This window comes from Prunus avium, chromosome 1 (assembly GCF_965620075.1).
Source record: "Prunus avium chromosome 1, drPruAviu1.hap1.1, whole genome shotgun sequence".
NCBI classification, from domain to species: Eukaryota; Viridiplantae; Streptophyta; class Magnoliopsida; order Rosales; family Rosaceae; genus Prunus; species Prunus avium.
This window is the reverse complement of record NC_142284.1, coordinates 61,369,071-61,388,607: the sequence shown is the minus strand read 5'-3', so window position 1 is coordinate 61,388,607 and position 19,537 is coordinate 61,369,071. Positions and strand designations below refer to the sequence as shown.

General features: G+C 34.9%; 3 protein-coding genes across 4 annotated transcripts; all 3 read left to right on the top strand.

Moving 5' to 3' along the window:
* Positions 1–5,251: 5,251 nt before the first annotated feature.
* LOC110765596 (uncharacterized) lies at positions 5,252–8,410 on the top strand. Of its 2 annotated transcripts, XM_021968743.2 has the most exons (3): positions 5,252–5,507; positions 5,623–5,687; positions 7,582–8,410. In XM_021968743.2, exon 3 carries the CDS (start codon positions 7,591–7,593, stop codon positions 8,299–8,301), a length of 711 nt encoding a protein of 236 aa, XP_021824435.1. In that variant the 5' UTR covers positions 5,252–5,507; positions 5,623–5,687; positions 7,582–7,590; the 3' UTR covers positions 8,302–8,410. The 2 variants fall into 2 exon arrangements, with proteins under 2 accessions (XP_021824435.1, XP_021824434.1); XM_021968742.2 differs by lacking the exon at positions 5,623–5,687 and having other exon boundaries at positions 5,253–5,507.
* A 984-nt stretch (positions 8,411–9,394) lies between these two features.
* On the top strand, positions 9,395–11,381 carry LOC110765772 (Protein kinase superfamily protein). Its single transcript, XM_021969002.2, has one exon. The coding sequence runs from the start codon at positions 9,931–9,933 to the stop codon at positions 10,987–10,989; it is 1,059 nt and encodes a 352-aa protein (XP_021824694.1). The 5' UTR covers positions 9,395–9,930; the 3' UTR covers positions 10,990–11,381.
* A 2,755-nt stretch (positions 11,382–14,136) lies between these two features.
* Positions 14,137–19,089, top strand: YY1 (zinc finger (C2H2 type) family protein). The gene is made up of 6 exons (XM_021968815.2): positions 14,137–14,423; positions 15,196–15,254; positions 15,991–16,190; positions 17,009–17,098; positions 17,639–17,782; positions 18,404–19,089. The coding sequence occupies exons 1-6, from the start codon at positions 14,338–14,340 to the stop codon at positions 18,947–18,949; spliced, it is 1,125 nt and encodes a 374-aa protein (XP_021824507.1). The 5' UTR covers positions 14,137–14,337; the 3' UTR covers positions 18,950–19,089.
* Positions 19,090–19,537: the final 448 nt, after the last annotated feature.

Below are 19,537 nucleotides of genomic sequence, written 5' to 3'. Positions count from 1 at the left end.
GTTCTACAAACAAAAAATATATCCTAAAACCTACTTAGGATGCAAGAAAAACCGAGAAAGATAAATAAAATAAATGACTTTTCGCTTGGGGGTTTTGAGTTCAAGCTGTTAAGAGCATTTACACATATACCTGAAGTTTTAGATTCGATTCCGTCCTCCCTTGATATCGCTTAAAAAGAAAAAGAATCTTTTCTCGAATGGGTATTCGAGTATCCAAAAATAGCTTGTTGCCTTTTCTTGCATCATTTTCTCTAGTGTTGAACCATTTACTTTTCCGCAATATCTATCTTGCCCTACCTCAAAAAGCCATTTATATAACTACTATTTTAATATAATTGTTACATTTTATTGATCAAAAAATAACTATGAAGTAACGATGATGAGTGCTCGAACACTATAAAAATAGTGTTCGAGAACTTACAAATTTATATGGTCATTTAAAATTGAACCAGACTTGCAGGGTTACTTAAGCAGTCATATGTGCTTAATGTTAATGAACCTAAGATGTTATTCATTAAGAACAACCGAATCTAATGACAAAGTTAAGCAAATGCAACTCTTCTACTCATAATTAAGGATGCTTAGTGTTTAGGGTTTAATATACAAATGTGAGTTATGGTCCCAATTGCTCTCTTCCTTGTATTCGAGTTCGATCTCTCTTCTCGTAAATTAGAGGAATTTAGACTGTTGCTTTACTTAATTTGACCTTATTGGGTGCTCAAATCAATTTCAACTTTAACAACAATTTATTACAATAGAATAACGAGGGGATAATTTCATGCCACTAATCAGCCAGACAATTTGACTTGGACCCACTCTCTTTACATAAACTATTTTAATTTGAACAGATAATCATCCATCTTAATTAATTATATTAATAACCACACAAACCCAACCCACATCTTTATCTTTATCAGATTGTCCATTTTTAATTCAACAAACATATAACTTAATCCCTTAACATGATTATAAATTAGAGCCGACTTGGCCACTCTCTTATCTCTCTCTAGAGTCTAGAGACATATGAATACCGATGGCGGAGCCACCATAAGCCCTTGGGGTCATCTGCCCCTATAACTTCAGCTGGGCTCCACAAATTTTCATGTAACTTGGGGAAAATAGTGCGATAATTCATCAATTTGTAAGAGAAGTGTTTTAAAAAAAATAAATAAACTGAATAAATAACACCCATGTTTACTTATAATTGTAAAAGAAGTGTCATGAATTGGGGAACTTAAAGAATTTGGGAATAAGAAATAGAAATCGGGTCAACTATTCTCCTCTAGTTGGTCTGATTCCTAGTTTTGAGGGTACATGATTATAGATTTTACCATGAAACTCCCATGATTTTTTATTAAACACAAGTTTAGAAGGAATTGAAATGATTCCAATACTCATTAGTCATTACTGATAAGTAACGAGACTTCTAGCAATGCTTGGAGGCCAAATTATTCAAATTCAGGGTGTTTTTGTTTTTGGTAGAACTTGATGAGGATGGATAGGATGATTTTAATTTAGAATTATGAGGAAATGAGTATAATGTGAAAAGGGGGATTAGGACAACAAAGTAGGGCATGAGAGGGAATGTTTCGTATTAGAGAAGTTCAAACTTTTTGTGTTTGTTTACTTTTAGGGTTTAGTGAGACTAGAGTTTTACTCTGCAACAATTACAATAGTTTGTATAGCATTTGAAATAATATTTTTTTTTCTGGTTAGAGTCCTTTTTTTAAATACATAAATGACATTGGGACGAAAGAGAAAATCGACCACAATATATCAAATGCACATTTATAATTCTTTTAGCCACTTGGAATACAAACTTTGTTCATTAATTAATCAAGTTACTTTATTGTTTGAGTTACTCCATTATGTTTACTTCTTAGGAATGAGAGAAGTAATGAACCGAAAAACAAAGGAATTAAGGAATTAGAATTGGATGAACATGAGGTTAAAGGTATTAGAATTGGAATAATTATAGTTACCCATGAACTGCAATAATTTCAATATCCATTCATGATACGTACACATCCCATCAATGATATAAACAACGTGGAATATGTATGGTGTGGGTTGGAATAGAAATATAGGTATACATGAAGGGTAAAAGTGTAAATAAGGGTAATTGCTTATATTAATTTCACTGTAGCGCCTGTTAGGAAAGGACAGTGGTCACAGTGGGGAATTACTGTTGAACCATTATACCCCTTTGTTTGGTTCTCCGTATAAAAAGGGATTCTCGATGGAGACACGTCGTAAGCCTTTTTCTTTTCTTTTTTTCTTTTTTTTTAAAAGTCTTAAATTCAATTCCAAAGTTTCCAACCAATAAAAATTGATTTCAATTTATTTAAAGCATGAAATTCCAAAATGGCTGTGTCACAGCTCACAGGCCAAGTCAGAAAATATTGAGTCTCCCTACCCACTTGGACGACTTTCCTAATTAAGGCCATTAAATTATTGGTCTGTTTGCTTCAGATTTTGTGCACCGCTGTCAACCTAAATTTACCGTCTCCCGTCAAACATCATTGAAATTTTCAGTGCTGATCTTCATTTCTTTCTGTTCCCATTAACTTTCCCCTTTTAACCTTTACCCCTCCACTTATTAACCTTTTCTCTTTGCCAAACAAAGTAAGCGGTAAAAACAACATAAAAGCTGAATCTGCCGCTCAATTTTAAGTCAAAGTCCCGCGTACATGAGAATTTCAAAATTATTATTATTTATTTCTAAATAACGAATTTCCCATCAGCTAAATTTAAAAAAGTAATAAATATTTTTTTTTCTTCGGAATAAGTGAATTTCTCATCAGCTCTTAACTACTTTAGCTACAAGCCCCTTATCTTTCTTCTTCCATATTTCTCGACCGTCAGACCTAATTATTTTTTCTCACTCAAGAGAGTCTCATACTTGATTGATATTGTGGCAATAGGGAGGGGGAGGCTATGAAACTCTCCTAACCATGAAAAGAATACAAAACTATTGATTATGCATCATGAAGTTGTCTTGTATATATTTGTTACTATGCTTCGACAGTACAATAAAGTCTTAGCTCTAACCACTAGTTATGACATGCAACATATTAAGGAATAAAATCATACCATGCAGTCTATTTGGGCGGGACCACGCATAATTAGAGCCCAACTCATGGGATTGGTAATAGTTTGGTAAATGTCTTTTAAAATTAGATAAATAACTATAAAGTTATGAATAACTCGGGTGTAGAATAGGGAGCATATTCGCTCTCATGGTGTTCAGATATTTTCTTGTTTTTAATGAAGCTGCCTGAATGAATTTAAAAAGTCAAATTTGCTTGCATGAAATGGGTTTTTTTTTAAATTATTTGCATTAAATGTTTTGTTTTTATTTAGATGTCTATGGTAACCCCTACAATTAGGTACATTATTTGTACCTTGCACCACAGGTAGAAACTTTCATGCGTCTCCATCGGCATTGATAGGGTTCCACATGCATATGCGGTACATGCATGTACGGGGGTGTGTAGGACCTTCACCTTCCTAATGTCTAAATCAAATCTATGGCCTACGGGCTAATTTCACTAATATGATTTCAGAAACATCAATTTTCTGAGGGGCTCTTTGAATCCGAGTTTTACCATTTTTATTAGAGCATCTTCTTCAATAGTATATGGTTTGGTGTGCCAATCTCAAAATGTAATCGCTTTACAATTCAGTTTAGTATCTTGAACTTACACCCTTAAAGCATGTTAGGCCATCTCCAATCCATGAGGCCAAACCTAAAATATCCGAAATTTTAGCTCATTTCCTTTCCCAACCCAAGAAAATCAAGAGGTCAAAATTTGAGAAAACCCAAACTTGGGGCCAAATACCAGTCCAGCTATTGCCTGGACTGAAATTTTTTCTAATGGAGCCCACACAGCCTGACGCAGCCCATGTGCAGCTGCAGACTTTGTAGCGCCAAACGTCATGCGCTCATGATGTTGCCGTTGGTTCAAACATCCCTATATATATTCCAATAGTAACCAAAATCAACGATCAATATTAAATCCATGCTACTTTAACGTTAAAAATAAAATAAAAAATCCAACGGCTGAAATTTAAATCCAATGGTCAAAATAATATTTTAAATTAATCTAAATCAAATCCAACCCCAAAACTCACTTAAAATTCTATAAATACCCACCCATTTCTCAAATAATCTACCAAAAATTATATTTGTGGAATTTCAATTTTTTTAGGTTACATTGTTCAAGAAAAATAAATTATAAAGTTATTTAAAAAGATTAAATGAAGAAACGTTATCCATTTAAAAAAATTATACTTAAACCATCTTAAACAATTTAATAAAGTTGTGGACTTAAAATTTGAGTATGAAGGGTTGGGGGAAAAAATGGTTTGAGTCCGAGCAAAACCAAATAGTTACTTTTTGGAGGGGGGAAATTTGAGTTTAGCCCCAAATGGGTTGGAGAAGGCCTTAGTATTCACGTTTTCAAATTCAGTATTTTGGTACCAATCTTGAACGTGTTATTTTATTAAACAATCAATCTGAATATCTAATTATGATTTTTTTTTTCTTTTCATATGAATGTATGGTTTAACGAGTCTTTAGAACACCATGTTTAACATTGATGACCATCCTTGTTTCCATTCCAAGAACATGAATATGACAACCAAAAAGCATGCACGGAAACCTACCCCTCTATGGGACCTAAAGGACCAAACCAAACTGGCCCACTGACGGGCCTAAGCAGGTCCAAGTTAAAGCCCAATCGGCTCGTGAACAACGGCTATTATTATGCCATTGACTAGCATGTTATTATCCATGATAAATTTATTATTATTATTATTATTATTTTACAAAATAATATTTTAAATTATTTTAATATATGTAGGAAGGGATTGAACTTGGAGACAAAGTCCCTAAAATAATATCCGCACCACCTGAACATTATTGTAAACAAATTATTTTTTATTTATTCACAAATATATATATTAAAATGCAGAGAATGATGAAATATTTAAAATATTAAAAAATATTTTTAAATAATATAAAAATTAAAAATTAAAAATATTAATTAAAAAAGGATAATATGGTAAATTCATATTTTTTATATTTAGAAAAAATTAAAAATTAAAGATAATAAATTTTATTTTTATGAAACGCAACTAATTATTATCTTTTATATATATATAAAAATAGAAAAAAAAAACAATCAATTGTCACACGTGTGCTAAGAGGCTAGTCTAATATTATAAGAGAAAAAAAATAGGAAAATGACAGAAAAGGGCATTCCTCTTCTTCCACTTAAACTTGTGAAAAAACAAAAAGGCGTTTCATCATTCGCCGCACGCCTCTGCTACTCCGTCTGTTTCATCCCTCCGGCGCATTCGACTTGAACCGTTTCTATCTCTTTCAGTCGACGCGAAGCCATAACCGAAGAGGCGCACAACATCGGTCCGGCGTCACGCCAGCTGGAGGCTCTCATCTCTGCGACTCCGTCTCACACTCTCTCATCTCTGGCTCGCTACTTTTGGTTAGTTTTTCGGTTTTTTTTTTCCTGGGTACTTTTTGATTGTTTTGTTTGATTTTTTTTTTTGGTCATTCACTGTGGTCTGTGTATTTTTTGTTGCTGGACAATCTTGCTTAAGCCCTGTGGTCTATTTCTCTGATTGCTCACCCTCCCTAATTTCCTGCAAAAAAGAAAAAATGATAGGTAAGAAACAGACTGATTCTCCTTAGAAAAGGCAAGTAATATACATTCTAATATATGGTTTAATGATTCATAACTGTTGGATTGAGTTCATGTCTTGCCCTTTTGATATGAAACTACTTTTGTTGCTTTCTGTTTGAATTCCTACTTTTCTTTTGGTATATGATTCTCAATTCTAGTTTTCTCTTCCTCTGATTGTCCACCCTTTCTAGTTTCCTGCAAAAGAAAAAAAAACAATTAGATGTGTAAAGAACAGAGCAAATTCGTTTGCTATAGCATTCATTAAATGCATCCTGCTTCATAATTGTGTATATGTAAAAAGATATTGACAAAATGGGTCAGGACTGCATTTGTTGCCACTGTTTTGAATTTTCTTCGAGTGACCCCTTTTTGGTTCAATGAAGTGAGCAATACTGTAACCGCTGCTAGTTAAAACAAAGAGACATCTCGCTTTTGACAAACTGTATGGGATTCCATCGACACAATTTATAAATCTGTTATGTTCATGCTTGTAATAGAATATGTTGTGTTCAATAAGTCGATTGATAAATCAGTTCCTTGTTGATGAATCTAATAGAATCTGTTGTGTTGTGGTTCAATTGATAAATCAGTCCTAGTTGATGCTTGTGATATGCGATTTGCTTTTTTAAAGCTCAAAAATATGCAGTGGGACTTTGAGTTTATGCAATCGAGCTTGTTTGAGGCTGTAATCATACACTTGTAGTTTTTAATATTCTCATTACATGCTATTTATAAGTTTATATTTCTTGGCTTGAGAATCAATAAGAAGTGCTTTGGGAATGTAAAAATTTGAAAGATGTTTCTTTCAAGCATTTCCTGGTTTTGAAAATGAATCATGTGGCTTTTCCTGTTTCTTTCTAGCATTTCTTGTTTTTTTTCTTCTTCAAGGACTGTAACGTATGAGTGGCATCTGTTGAATCTGTTTTGGTATTTATGCCATGTCTTGAATCTTCTTCTGACGCTAGAGGTTTCATTTATTGTCTAAGTGGAAAATTCTAACAAAAGTTTCTTTTTTCCACTTTCAGCAACACTACCATTATTTGATTTTCTTCTTTTCTGACTTTTTTTCGGTAACCAAACACAATTCATGTTATATTTTAAACATAAAAGCAGCATATACCCAAATAATTAATATGCAAAACAGAAAAAAGTGGTATTTTGTGTTTGATTGCTAAGAAAAAATCATAAAGATGGGAAAATAATGAAATAGTAGTGTCCTCCTGAGTCACAAGTTGTTTTTTTAAATTTAATAACTTTCAGTAACACTACAATTGATTTTCCCGTTTTCTGACTTGAAAGTGAAAAAATGAAACTTGGGACTCAGAACACCAGCATTCATTACTTTCTTATATTTCTTACTTATTCTTAGCAATGAAACACAAAAAACCACTTTTTTCTAGGTTGCATATTGATGGTTTTGGGTATATGCTGTTTTCCTTTTAAAAAAATAATATCCGTTGTCTTTGGTTGTTAAGAAACAGTCTGAAAAATAAGAAAATCAAATAATTAGTGTAGCTGAAGTGAAAAAAGGAAACTTTAGACTCAGAAGAACACTGCCACTCATCAACTTTCCGAAGTTTTGACATTTTTTTCACGAAACCAAATTCAGTGAAAATTTTGCGTTTTTCTGTTGCAAATTGTTTCCGAAGGATATTAACTTGTTTGAGTGTTTTTGTTTGCTTTCTTTTCCTGTTTCTCTGCCACCACAAATAGTCTATCTAATTTAAGTGAATACATTTTTGGATTTTATGTTGTATCTTATCCCATAGAAAGTAATGATTTATTTTTCAACACCTCAAAAAAGAAACAAGTCATAGAGCTTTGTGATGTAAGTGTCAACAAAGTTTCTTATGTTGTTTTCTTTACCCCTCGACAGGATCATAGGATGAGCAGACCTTCAGCACTCAAACGGAAACAGCCAGACTCTAATTCCCCGTCGGAGTCTTTGACAGAGCATGAGAAAATCGTATATAATGTGATCCGAAGCAAGCAAGATATGGGAATTTGGACACGAGACATGAAGAAAGAAGCGAACCTCCCCGACAATCTGGTTGGCAAATCCATAAAATCACTCCAAGCCAAGAACCTGATAAAAGAGGTTGTAAATGTCCAAAGCAAGGGGAGAAAGCATTATATGGCTTCAGAGTTTGAGCCCTCCAAGGAGCTAACCGGTGGGGATTGGTATTCTAATGGGACCCTCGATAAATATTACATAACCTGTGTAAAAGACGGTTTTGCAAAGATCATATATCAGCTCAAGGTCGCTACCTTGGAGGGAATTTCAGATGAAGTTAAAAAGAGTGGAATATTCAAAACTTCGTTCACAAGACCGCAAATTGAGGAGATTTTGAGGGTTTTGGTTTTGGACAAACGGGTCACGGAGGTGAAGAGCACTGGGATGGGGGAGTTTGCTTCATTTCAAGTTGGGAAAGTTTGCTATAAATCCACAAGCAAGGGAGGTACTAAACGGGAGCTCAAAGTAGGGGCCATGGCTTCCATTCCATGTGGAGTTTGCCCGCGGATAAGTCAATGTACGCCAGATGGTATTATTTCCCCAAGGACGTGTGTCTACTTCACCAAATGGTTGGATTTCTGAAATTATCGTATGCAGAGACAATTGTTTGGTATGCTTTTGGAGGTCTTCTTCTTTTGCCCATGTGATGTATGTCTTTTTACCTTGCTTAATAAAGTTATTGGTTTCTGAATCTTTTTGGTTCAACCTGTTTTCCTTTCTATTTTGTCTGTGCTCAATTATAATGCACTTTATCTTTTTAGGATTTTTATCACAAATAGTCCATAATGTCTGCGAAATAGTTAATTTTACTCATTTTTGTTTTTAAGCATTCAATGTTGTCCTCTACGTTTTGTCCTGCACACACCCTACCCCCTCCCCTTGTAGCCACCAGCCCGACCACCATGTGCCGTAATCACCACCCTCTTCCTCTGTCTCCTCCCGATCCAATCACCGGCCTAATACCCCAACCCCCTCTCTCGTCTCTCCCTCTTTATTTCTCTTTATTTTCTCGATCTGCAGGTTTCTTTTTTTAAATTCGAAGTTTTTCCATTTTTTAAAGCTTTTTTTTATCATAGATTTGTGAGTCGTACATGCACGACATGCCAGCAAACTAACATAATTTTAACGGAATTAAACGACACGGGCAACACTGATGTGCGTGACAGAACTTGGAGGACGACATTTATACCTCCAATTAGGGACTGCATGCACATGCTACAATCTCACGCTATTAAAATCGCCCAATCCTAATAAGAAAGTTAGGATAAGTTACTTTTCTACTGTGCTAGACCCCGTTACCTGCAAGCAAGTTACTTTTCTATTGTGCTAGAACCCGTTACCTGCATCAGTTATCTTTTATATCATGTAGCTGTTGTGCACCCATTTCAATCTTTCCTCATTTGTACTGTTCTCTTGGGAAAACCAAGCACCACTAGTGGATGCAGATGATGCAGCAGCACTACTTGAACTGCAGGAAGAGTCTGTGAATGGAGATTGACTCCAATCTGTCTTTACAAGTCCACCATGGGTCGCTGCTCCTCCATGGAGCATAAGAATGCCTTTTTCATTTGTTTTTTTTCTTCAATTTATTAATTCTTTAAAAATGACAGGTGAAATGAGGAACTTACCCTAAATTTGACAGAATAATTTGACGGAATTAATGGTAAGGACGGACTAAAGTGAATAAGAAAAAAAAAACCAGGATAATAGAATTGAAAAAAAACAAATTTAAGGATTGAAACGACATTCGAGTAATAGTTCAGGGAACACTGCTACAATTAACTCGATCTAAATTAAATTACAATTGAAAAATAAAAAAGTGTTATAGGATGGGAGAGGGACCAAACAACCAGGGAAATCAAACCAACCAGCATATCTAATCTAATGGAGCATCATCGGTCTCATCCCTGGTCAGAAGCCTTTCGTTGTAGGGTTTTGCTTTTCTCTCAGCACACTGCTACCTTTTCCTTTTCTCAATAACTCTTTTCTTTCATTTTCTTTTTTGTTTACTCTTTGCTTTTTCCTTTTGATGTCCCCCACAGCCTCTTTATTCGCTGGCATCTCCAAAAGCTCTTCCAGTTTTGCTCCTACCCACTCTCACCTACATGAAACCCATCAAACAAATAAAACCCTCATTTCCATTTCCCTCCACATCTCTCCAAACTCATCAAAGTTTTAATTTCCTGGGTATATTTTTTCATCAAGAAGAAAATGGTGGACTTTGATTATGATCAACTTGTGAAGGCAACAGAAAGCTTCTCTGCAACTAAGCTCATTGGCAAAGGAAGCCATGGCATGGTGTACAAAGCCATACTAGTCAACAAATTGGTTGCCATAAAGAAGCCACTTGATCAATATCATGCCCATCAAGTATCTCTCCTTAAGCTCGACAATGAGATATGTGTATTGTCTTCTCTACCCGAAAACCCACATGTTATAAGTCTTCTTGGAACAAGTCATCAGGACTCAAACAAGAACAAGCTCCTTGTCATGGAGTTCATGCCCAATGGCTCTCTCCATGACCTACTTCATGTTGCATCCACACCCCCTCCGTGGCCTAAACGTGTGGAAATCGCCATTCGCGTTGCCCGGGCGGTCCAATTTCTTCACCAAGGGGAACCTATGGTGATCCACAGAGACGTCAAGTCGGCAAACATTTTGTTCGATTCAGATTGGAATGCCAAGTTGGCGGACTTTGGACTTGCCGTGCTCTTGCGAGTCGACTCGCCGAGTCACGCGAGTCAACCCGCTGCAGGTACTATTGGATACTTGGACCCTTGTTACACCACTCCTAGCAAACTAAGTACCAAGAATGATGTGTTTAGTTTTGGCGTTGTGTTGTTGGAGATTATAAGTTCAAGGAAAGTCATTGACATCTACAAATCACCAGCTTCAATAGTGGATTGGGCAATTCCATTAATCAAAGAGCAAAGAATAGAACAAATTTGTGATGCAAGGCTAGGGTTGCCCACGTACATGTCAAGCACAGTAAGGCACATGTTAAATTTGGCAGCAAGCTGTGTCTCATCAGATGTAGCATGTCGTCCAACAATGACGGACGTTGTTAAGGAGATCGAAAATTGTTTCATCGAACGAGTTAGGTTACCGATTTGGAGTAACATGCTGAGGAGTTTGGTGCCCACGAGGATGAAAAAATTAGCAAAAAGTTTGCAGCAGGCAAAGTGTGCAACAGAACAAAGTGATGCTGAGGTTCCAAGTGGGAAGCTATTGTTGTGGCAGGTTTTGGATGATGCTGCAGATATTGGCTGAGTTAACTCACTAGGACTCAGTTGAGTCAGCAACTCGGCCTGGTCAATCAATATATATATATATATGAAAACCTGCAGGGCATGCATTCCAAAGTCCAAATAGAAGATTCCGATAAATCAGGTGGGCAGAGAATATTACAAAGATTTTGTTTGATTGGGTGTCATTCGGTGGTGATGCTTATTCTCTGTTTTTCAGTTAATTTATTTCCCATTATATATGGGGTTGTTGATGCTTCTTTGTGTGTGTGTATATATATATATATATATTCATTTTATAACGCAAGAGAATGTTGACATACCTTTTACGTTTGATGTTAAATTAACTTTGGAAACCTATGTTGGGCAGCAAGACTTGCACTCAAGTTTCAATTTGGTTTTCCAATTTAGTTTTTAAATTTTACGGTCTTTAGATTTTAATTTTCTGTGTTATTTTCGTTTTTACCGTAAATTCCGTTAACTTTTATGTTAATATTAGGATTAAACCGAATATTTCACTCTCATATAAGGGGTAAATCAAACATTTCAACACTCGCATTAAAACACTAACAAAAATTAAATAAAGAGATACAACTTCCATGGACGTAAAGTTACTACTACATTATTTGTCTTCGATACACAATTCTTATTTGTGTTCTTAAAAGGCACAAATTTTTGTGCTCTATAGCAATTGCCACATGCAGCCGCATTAATGTAGTCAGCTTTCTCTATAGGAGTTTCTACTGCTCATAAAGCATGAATCTATCATTTGTGGCAGAGATTTAGAGCATGAATTCATCTTTTGTGCTTCCATTATGACAAGTGATTCAACATATCTATTAACGGATTAGACAAGTCGTCAAAAACACGATATTTAACAGAAATTCTTCAGATTTTGTGATATTATCAAAACAAAAGTATTTTAATAACAAAAAATGGGAGCTCAGTTAGATAAACAAATTTAAGCAAAACATCAATTTGATATAAAACATAAAAACGAGCCATGTCTTATTGACTGGAGCTAAGAACATTGGTGACAACACTATCTCGGTGGTTGAATGCATGTCTCCTTGCGATGCCCTGGCATATGCAATCCATAGAGACTGGCGCAATATTCTTGTGGAAGGGGATTCTAAGCTCACCATTGACTGTGATAATCAGGCTGCGGATCCGCCTTGGAGTGTTTGTACCTTAATGAAGGATATAAAGCTTCTCAATTTCTTTTGTGAGCTCTGTCGTTTTCCCATATCTATCGTGAAGTGAATTTTTTAGCAGGTGCTGTTACTAGTTTGGGCCATGAGCTGACCCCTTCCAAGTTGTGGGAGACGGGCCTGCCTTTGAATTGTTCGGTTCCTTTCTTTTTCGACCAGTTTGGGCATGCATGCCCGCATGATTTTTGCTTTTAATTTCTATTTTTCGCATTAAAAATAAAAATAAAAATAAAAACGATATATCGTACAAGGATTAGGAATAAACACAAATCCACCAAAGTACAAAAGGGTACTTTAACAAAACCAATATCTAATCAAGACCCCGTCAACTGAGGCCCCCTTACTTGGAGGCCCATGGTCATCGCCCTTTGCACCCACCCCTAAGACCGGCCTGGTTGTGAACAAGGTCTAAAATATATCGATAAAAATTGAATAAAAACAACGGAAATTGTAAGAAAAACTTGGAAATTTTTCTTAAAACTTTGGAGGATGTTTATTTAGTCAATTATCTATTACTTTATCACAAAAAATTGGAAGGAAATACATTGCATGATAGGTTTAACTGATTTAATTTGATTATATAGCTAGCTGACAAACAATGGGAGTGTAGAAAATATGTAGTAATTAATGAAAGAAACACACAATAATAATTTATTTATAATGATTTACTACAATATTTACACTTTATACATTACTAGCCTCTCCGCACGCGCTTCCGCGCATGCGAGAGGTTTTTTTTTTAAAATTAAAACTTATTTTAGAATTAAAAAAGATAATGGGTAGTTGTGTTCCATAAAAATAGGATATTATCTGATTTTTCTTTTAATTTTAATTTTTTTAAATATGAAAAGTGTGAATTTACCGTATTATTCTCATTTAATTAATAATTTTAATTCTTAATGTTTGCATTAACTAAGGGCATTTTCTGGTATTTTGAATGTTTCACCATTCTCTGCCTTTTGCTTTATATATATAGATAGATACATGAGTGACTTAGTACCACATAGAGTTCCTATAAGGTTCAAATTTGTGTTATTTACACTAACACCTCATGAGGTTTTCGACTTTTTCACAAAACTCTTTGAGGTTTTAGAAATTACAAGAACACCCCATGAGGTTTTAAATTGTTTTACAAAACTACTCCTTTTCATTGATTTTTCATCCAAAGATTGATGATTTTATACAAAAAAAAAAAAAAATCTCCAAATGACAAAGTTGGCCTTCAAGATTAGATTGCATATACTTCATTGAAGGTTAATTTATCATCTGCATAAGGTTTTTTTTTCAATAAAATCATCAATTTTTGGACAAACAATTAACGAAAAAGGGTTTGTGAAAACAAACTGAAACCTCAGAGGCTGTTTGTGTAATTTTTGAGACTTGAGGGGGTTTTGTGAAAACACAAGAAACCTTCACAAAACCTCAAGGAATATTAGTGTAAATAATTCTTCAAATTTTTTATTGTCTTCATCATCTTAATATTATTGATATTATAGTGATATTTTAGTCAAATGTTGTTAAAGTGTGAGAGAAATTATCGACGTCGATATTGGTTTTAGAAGTATACATGTCTCTGTAGCTGAAGTATCATTCTATAATTTTTTTTTGGATGAACAAAAGTTTAGGGAGAGATTGTCTACTCTCACCACCGCTAGGGCATATCCACAATCCCAAGCATAAATAGCTAACACTTAGCACCCAACTGCTAATTGTCACCGATATGAATTTAAGTATCATTCTAGAAATTCAAAATAAATAAAATACAGAGTTTATGATATGCAAAATAACTATTTCGCTTGGTTGATACAATTTTTGTTAAAAACAAAATAAACAAATTCATGACCAAAGAAAAAGAAACAGACTTTGGGTTAGGCTTCCGGCCGTTGAACCTGAGTTCGGTCCCTTTCAGCTCATCTTATAATAATTTAGAATATCGCTTATAAATTTAAAAAATTAAATTAAATTTTGTAGAAGTTGGGTTAGGCCTCCGGCCGTTGACCCGACCCGGCAAACAGACATGAAGTGATGAACCGACGTAGCAAGACCTGCTCAACCCAAAGCTTTATCTCCTTCACGATCTCTCTCTAATATCCAAACGCTAATTCTAGCCCTAATCCTAGTCTTGGAATTCAAATAAGGGCGTCGAACAAAAGGAGAACGAGATGGAGACCCAATTCCATCACAATTACTTCGAGAGGCGCCCCATCTTCAGATCCAAGACTCCCGCTGTTAAATGGTTTAAAGAATGGTATCTATTTTTCCTTTTCTTTAATTTTTAATTTGATGTTTTATGAATTGTGTTTCTAGGACTCAATTACTGATTTTGTTTGGTCTCCGAGAAAACTTAGATGAACAATAGGAAATACAATCTTTTGAACTTCTTGGGTTGGAATTTTAGTGCAAATTCAATTTTCTCACTCTCTGAAAATCACTGCTTCGAGTGTTGTGTTTTATTTTTATTTTTGTCTTTTTGGTGTCAAATATATGAAAATAGAGGTGCACTTAGTTTTATATTTTCAATTTTCTGTCAAACTGAAGCAATGTACTTTCATGGGACTCAATTGTAGTTGTTGATGGTTGCTGTGAAGTGAGAAGGATGGGTTTGGTTATGTGATAATTTGAAAGAAAAGTAGCAATATCTAAGCCAAGACGCTGTTCAATGCTTTGTTTAGCAATTTCAAAACCAAAGTAAACATAAAAGGTCACTCCATGAAATGGGTTCATCATTTGGTTACTGTACAATTTGAGTTAAATCGCCTAATTTTATGTTTCCCCCTGAGTTTAATGCTTAGGAACTCTCAAAGTAGAAAAATCAGTTTATCGAACCCTTTCTTTTTGTTTTTCTGTATAATGATTAAGATCAATTCATTTAGAAGCAAGTGCCCACTGTAGTGCCGTGGGCTTGTATGTCCTGTGGTAGTAAGCATTTACCCTCATACCCAAGGCCAAAATTTGAATCCCTCCCCGTTTTGAAGTATTTATCCTGCATTGGCTAATAGTTTCATGAAAATTTCTGTTAGGGTTCCCCAAGATGCTGTAGCAACTGGTGGGAAGTGCTCTCTATTGAAATGGGTCACAGGTACATCTTACTTCTTCTTTCCTACCGTGTTCTATAGTGTGCTTCCTGAACATACTTCTAAGCCACTTTACTTTGCAAGTCATTTTGCAGGAGTTTTGCAAGAGTCAAAATTATAATATAGAATTAGTAAGTGTTTATGAATATAAAGAAAAAGAAAAAGAAAAGCAAGTTTCTTATCAAAAAAGGAAAAAAGAGACAAACATATGGAATTAGTAAAGTCTTTAGTATGATGTGTGCGTTCTGCATGCTAAGCTGTGATTGATCTAATACATCATAGAAGTCAGGGAAGCTTTCTTGTGTACTCAATTCTTTCTTTTTCTGTGATTCTATATATATTACATAATGAATAGGCCATTAGTACATCAAGGTCATATACTTTCATCGTTGTATGCACTAGTACTCATATTCCATTAGTGCTAATGCATCTTCTGTCAGTCAATAATTTGATTTCTAAAGTGTTTTCTGGGTTGTACATTTCTTGAGTTTGTGTTGTAATGTGCCCTATAATATCTTATCCTTAGTTTTTAGTTTCTTGATATGTCATGTGAGTGATGCGTTATTTTAATTCAATGTGTTAATTTTACTTAAGGCTTGAGACTTTATGGATCACAAATGAGTTTAGGCTTAAGGGAGTCATCTTGGAATGACATGAAAAGAGAGCTGTTGTTTGTCTTTGTTCTTATGAAGCCTCAGTTTGGCCTGATTTTTTGTTTATCATTTTTTGTGTTTTTGTTAGCGGATACAATAAAGGCTTTGAATGAGAAATCAAAAGAAACTGTGGCACCAGAGCCAGAGCCAGAACCAACAACCGAAGTGCTTTTTCTATGCAGCTATGAAGGCTGTGGGAAGACCTTTATTGATGCTGGTGCTTTGAGGAAGCATTCACACATCCATGGGGAAAGACAATATGTTTGTCACTATGAGGGTTGTGGAAAGGTATTTTTTTCAATGTTTATGATGTTTTTCCCAGCCTTTGCTTTCCTTGTAGTGTCTGTTTACACAGATACAGTAAAGCTATGGAATTGAGATAGAAAGTTACTATCTTGTCAAAAGAAATGGAGAAGACTTATCAGCTTACTATTTTAAATTCAGATGATAAGGTGAATGTTGGAGTTAAATCCCATGTGTTATCATTATTAACTTACTATGAAGGATGTATTTGTTAAATAGTTGGTCAAATAACTTTTTTGGTTGGGCTTAAGGAAGTATTTGCTAAGTGGGGTCTACTATTAGTCAATTAACGTGAAGAGAGTATTTATCAAGTTTCTTGGTGTAATAACTTATTTCTAGAAGTTGTAAAGTCTTGTGCTGTCCCAAATATGCACTTCCCTATAATTCCTTGTTGAACCGAACCGCTTTAGTTTTAACTAAGTATATTGGTGAGTAAATCAATGGAACTCAGGGAAAAAAAATTAGTGGTTGGTACCGACTTTCCAACGAAATTTATGTTGTCTTTCTCTTCCTCTCAGGATTATTAGTTTGGTAAAACAAAGAAAAGTATTTTGTAAGTAGTTGGCCTGTAACTTTTTATTTTTCTGTAACTTGAAAAGTATTGTGCAGTCCCAAATATGCAATCCCTATAGTTCCTCATCACACTGTAGTGTTCCTTTAAATTAAGGTATAGTGGTAAGTAAACCAATGGAATTTCAGGGGAAAAAGGGAAAAAGAAAAATCAATGGATGGATACTGATCTTCCAGCAAAATTTCTAATATCTTGCTTAGTAATCAGAAAAATAATATTGTGAATGTTGCAGAAATTTTTGGATAGTTCAAAGTTGAAAAGACACTTTCTTATTCATACTGGAGAGAGAGATTTTCGGTGTACTTATGACGGCTGTGGTAAGGTATCATCTTTTCCATTATTAAAACCTTTTGCTATAGTTTTTCCTTGCTGTTTTCTTTCATTGTTCTCCTGGCATCTAATGTTGAATTTGTGATGGTTGGTTGTATGTTTCCCCCCACAAAATATGATCAATATTGTTTGTCAAAAAATGCAGTATGGGTGTCTGTCTCACCTTCCCTTTTCAGAATGAATCAAGTTGTATATCTAATATAGGCCTGACTAGATCCTACGAGCCTCCTTCACAACCTTCGATGATAGATTTTAAAATTTTATTGAAATGGAAAAAAAAGTGAAATTTATAGGATCAGCAAAACGGAATACGGTCATGAATTACAGTTATGGGCATCCTTAACGAAGGCTTCTTAAGATAATGATTACTGTCATACAAGTAATCAAATATTACACATCCAATTAAGAAAATAAATCCCACTATCACCCTAGCTTTTTGGGCTTCATATATTTCCTTTATTTGTTGGTGTGTGTGACATGTAGAACTTTTTATTTTTTGTGTTGTCATTAATTTCAAATCTCACATCTGCAGGCCTTCTCCCTGGATTTCAACCTTAGGTCTCACATGAAAACACATTCGCAAGAGAACTATCATATTTGTCCATACCCAGACTGTGGAAAGAGATATGCGCATGAATACAAGCTTAAAAACCACATTTCGGCTCACCATGAGAAGGTTGGTAATACTCCCCCACTTTTATTGTTTATGAAATATTTTGCCGTTATTTTCTTCATTTTTTCGTCTTTCTTATACTGAATATAGTGTTAGCTGAAATATGGAAATTTTTTTTTGGCCCAAATTCATTTAGGTTGTATTTAGATGTGTGGATTTAATATGAGGGATTTATATAGAACTTTTGACATTAAATTTGCTTAAAAATGTTGAAAGAAATATAAAAGTATAGTTTTTGATACTCTTTGTAATAGATGGAAATTGATTCAAATTATTTTGAGAGTGAATTTGAAGTAGCACATCTTTCTCAAATAGTTGGAATTCATCCTGTTTAGAAAATTGACATGTGTTTTTTTTTTTCAAATCTAATTATCTTCTTCTAGATTCACCAGTCCAAATCAAAAGCAGGTAAAGGCCATTTTCAGTACAATTCAAAAGCTTATGTTGGGTTTGATACAGAAGATAAGAATTTTTGAATTCATAGGCATGGGACAGTCCTTACTAATAGAAATATCTGAAAATAGGGCCAAACTATCTGCCTTCAATTTGGTCACTCATACTTTGCTAGACTTAAATAACATAGGAAGTATGACTTGATTCTCAATATTACTGTTAATTTTACAGAGTGCGATGGTGGACGTGCCAAAATATGCTACCCCACCTGCAGAGAAGCAAATCAAAACTCCCAAGCCTCCTGCAGGGGTTTATGGCTCTGCATCATCTGATCGCCCTTATGCTTGTCCTTATGAAGGGTGTGAAAAGGCCTACATCCATGAATACAAGCTTAAACTACATCTCAGGAGAGAGCATCCTGGCCATATGTCCGATGAGAATGCGGAGAATGCACCTAATAATGCTGACAATGAGATGGATGAAGCCAGTGATCAAGATGCCTATGCTGGAAAACGTGTGAATGGCAAGAGCCAGAAACAAAACAGGCCCAAACCAAACTTAAAGTTCCCGCCTGCAAAAGTTGTTCAGCGTAAAGGCTCAACTCCATCTCCTGCCACTATGAACACAATGAAAAAACCCTGGCCCGTCAAGGATGAAGTAGTTTACGAGGAAGAAGATAGTGAAGAGACAGAGGAGGACCGCGACAATGTTGAGGATGGTTGGAGGTACGGTGAAAACAATGATGACGATGATGAAGAAACAGAGGACGAAGACTAGATACACAGGGAGGCACTTTTATTTTTATTTTCCTTTTTCTCTTGATGGACATGGAGGCACTTTGTATGTAACCCACCTACTGCCATTTCTTTTTGTTAATTTACCTTTGGAATGGACAATGCAGTTAGGCATTTATACCACTTTCCAGCTTTTATTTTTTTATCAATACCATTTTTCAGTAGAGCAAAATGGAAGTGCAACAAAAAAAGAAAAAGAAAAAGAGATGAATGGGAGGAAAAAGGACCACTCTAGTAGTATTGAGTTGTACTCTGTTAGCACATTTTGAGCCAAGATTGTTTTCACTAATTGTGATTGACACTATTCAACAAATGGTGGAGAGGGGTTTCTCTGCAGATGCATCAACTAGGGAATTGATCGTTGATTTATTGTCTAAAGATGATGTAGATCCGGCTTTGTTGCCATTGATAAAAGAAACATTGTGAAGTTTATTTTAAACTCACCTTATAGTTAGAGCAGAGTGTAATTACCTAGTATTTGTGAGGAATTGTTAGAGTCTTCTCATACGCATATTAAAAGTTGTTTTTCCCTTCCACTTGATGATGATTGACTGAATTGTTTTTACTTTTA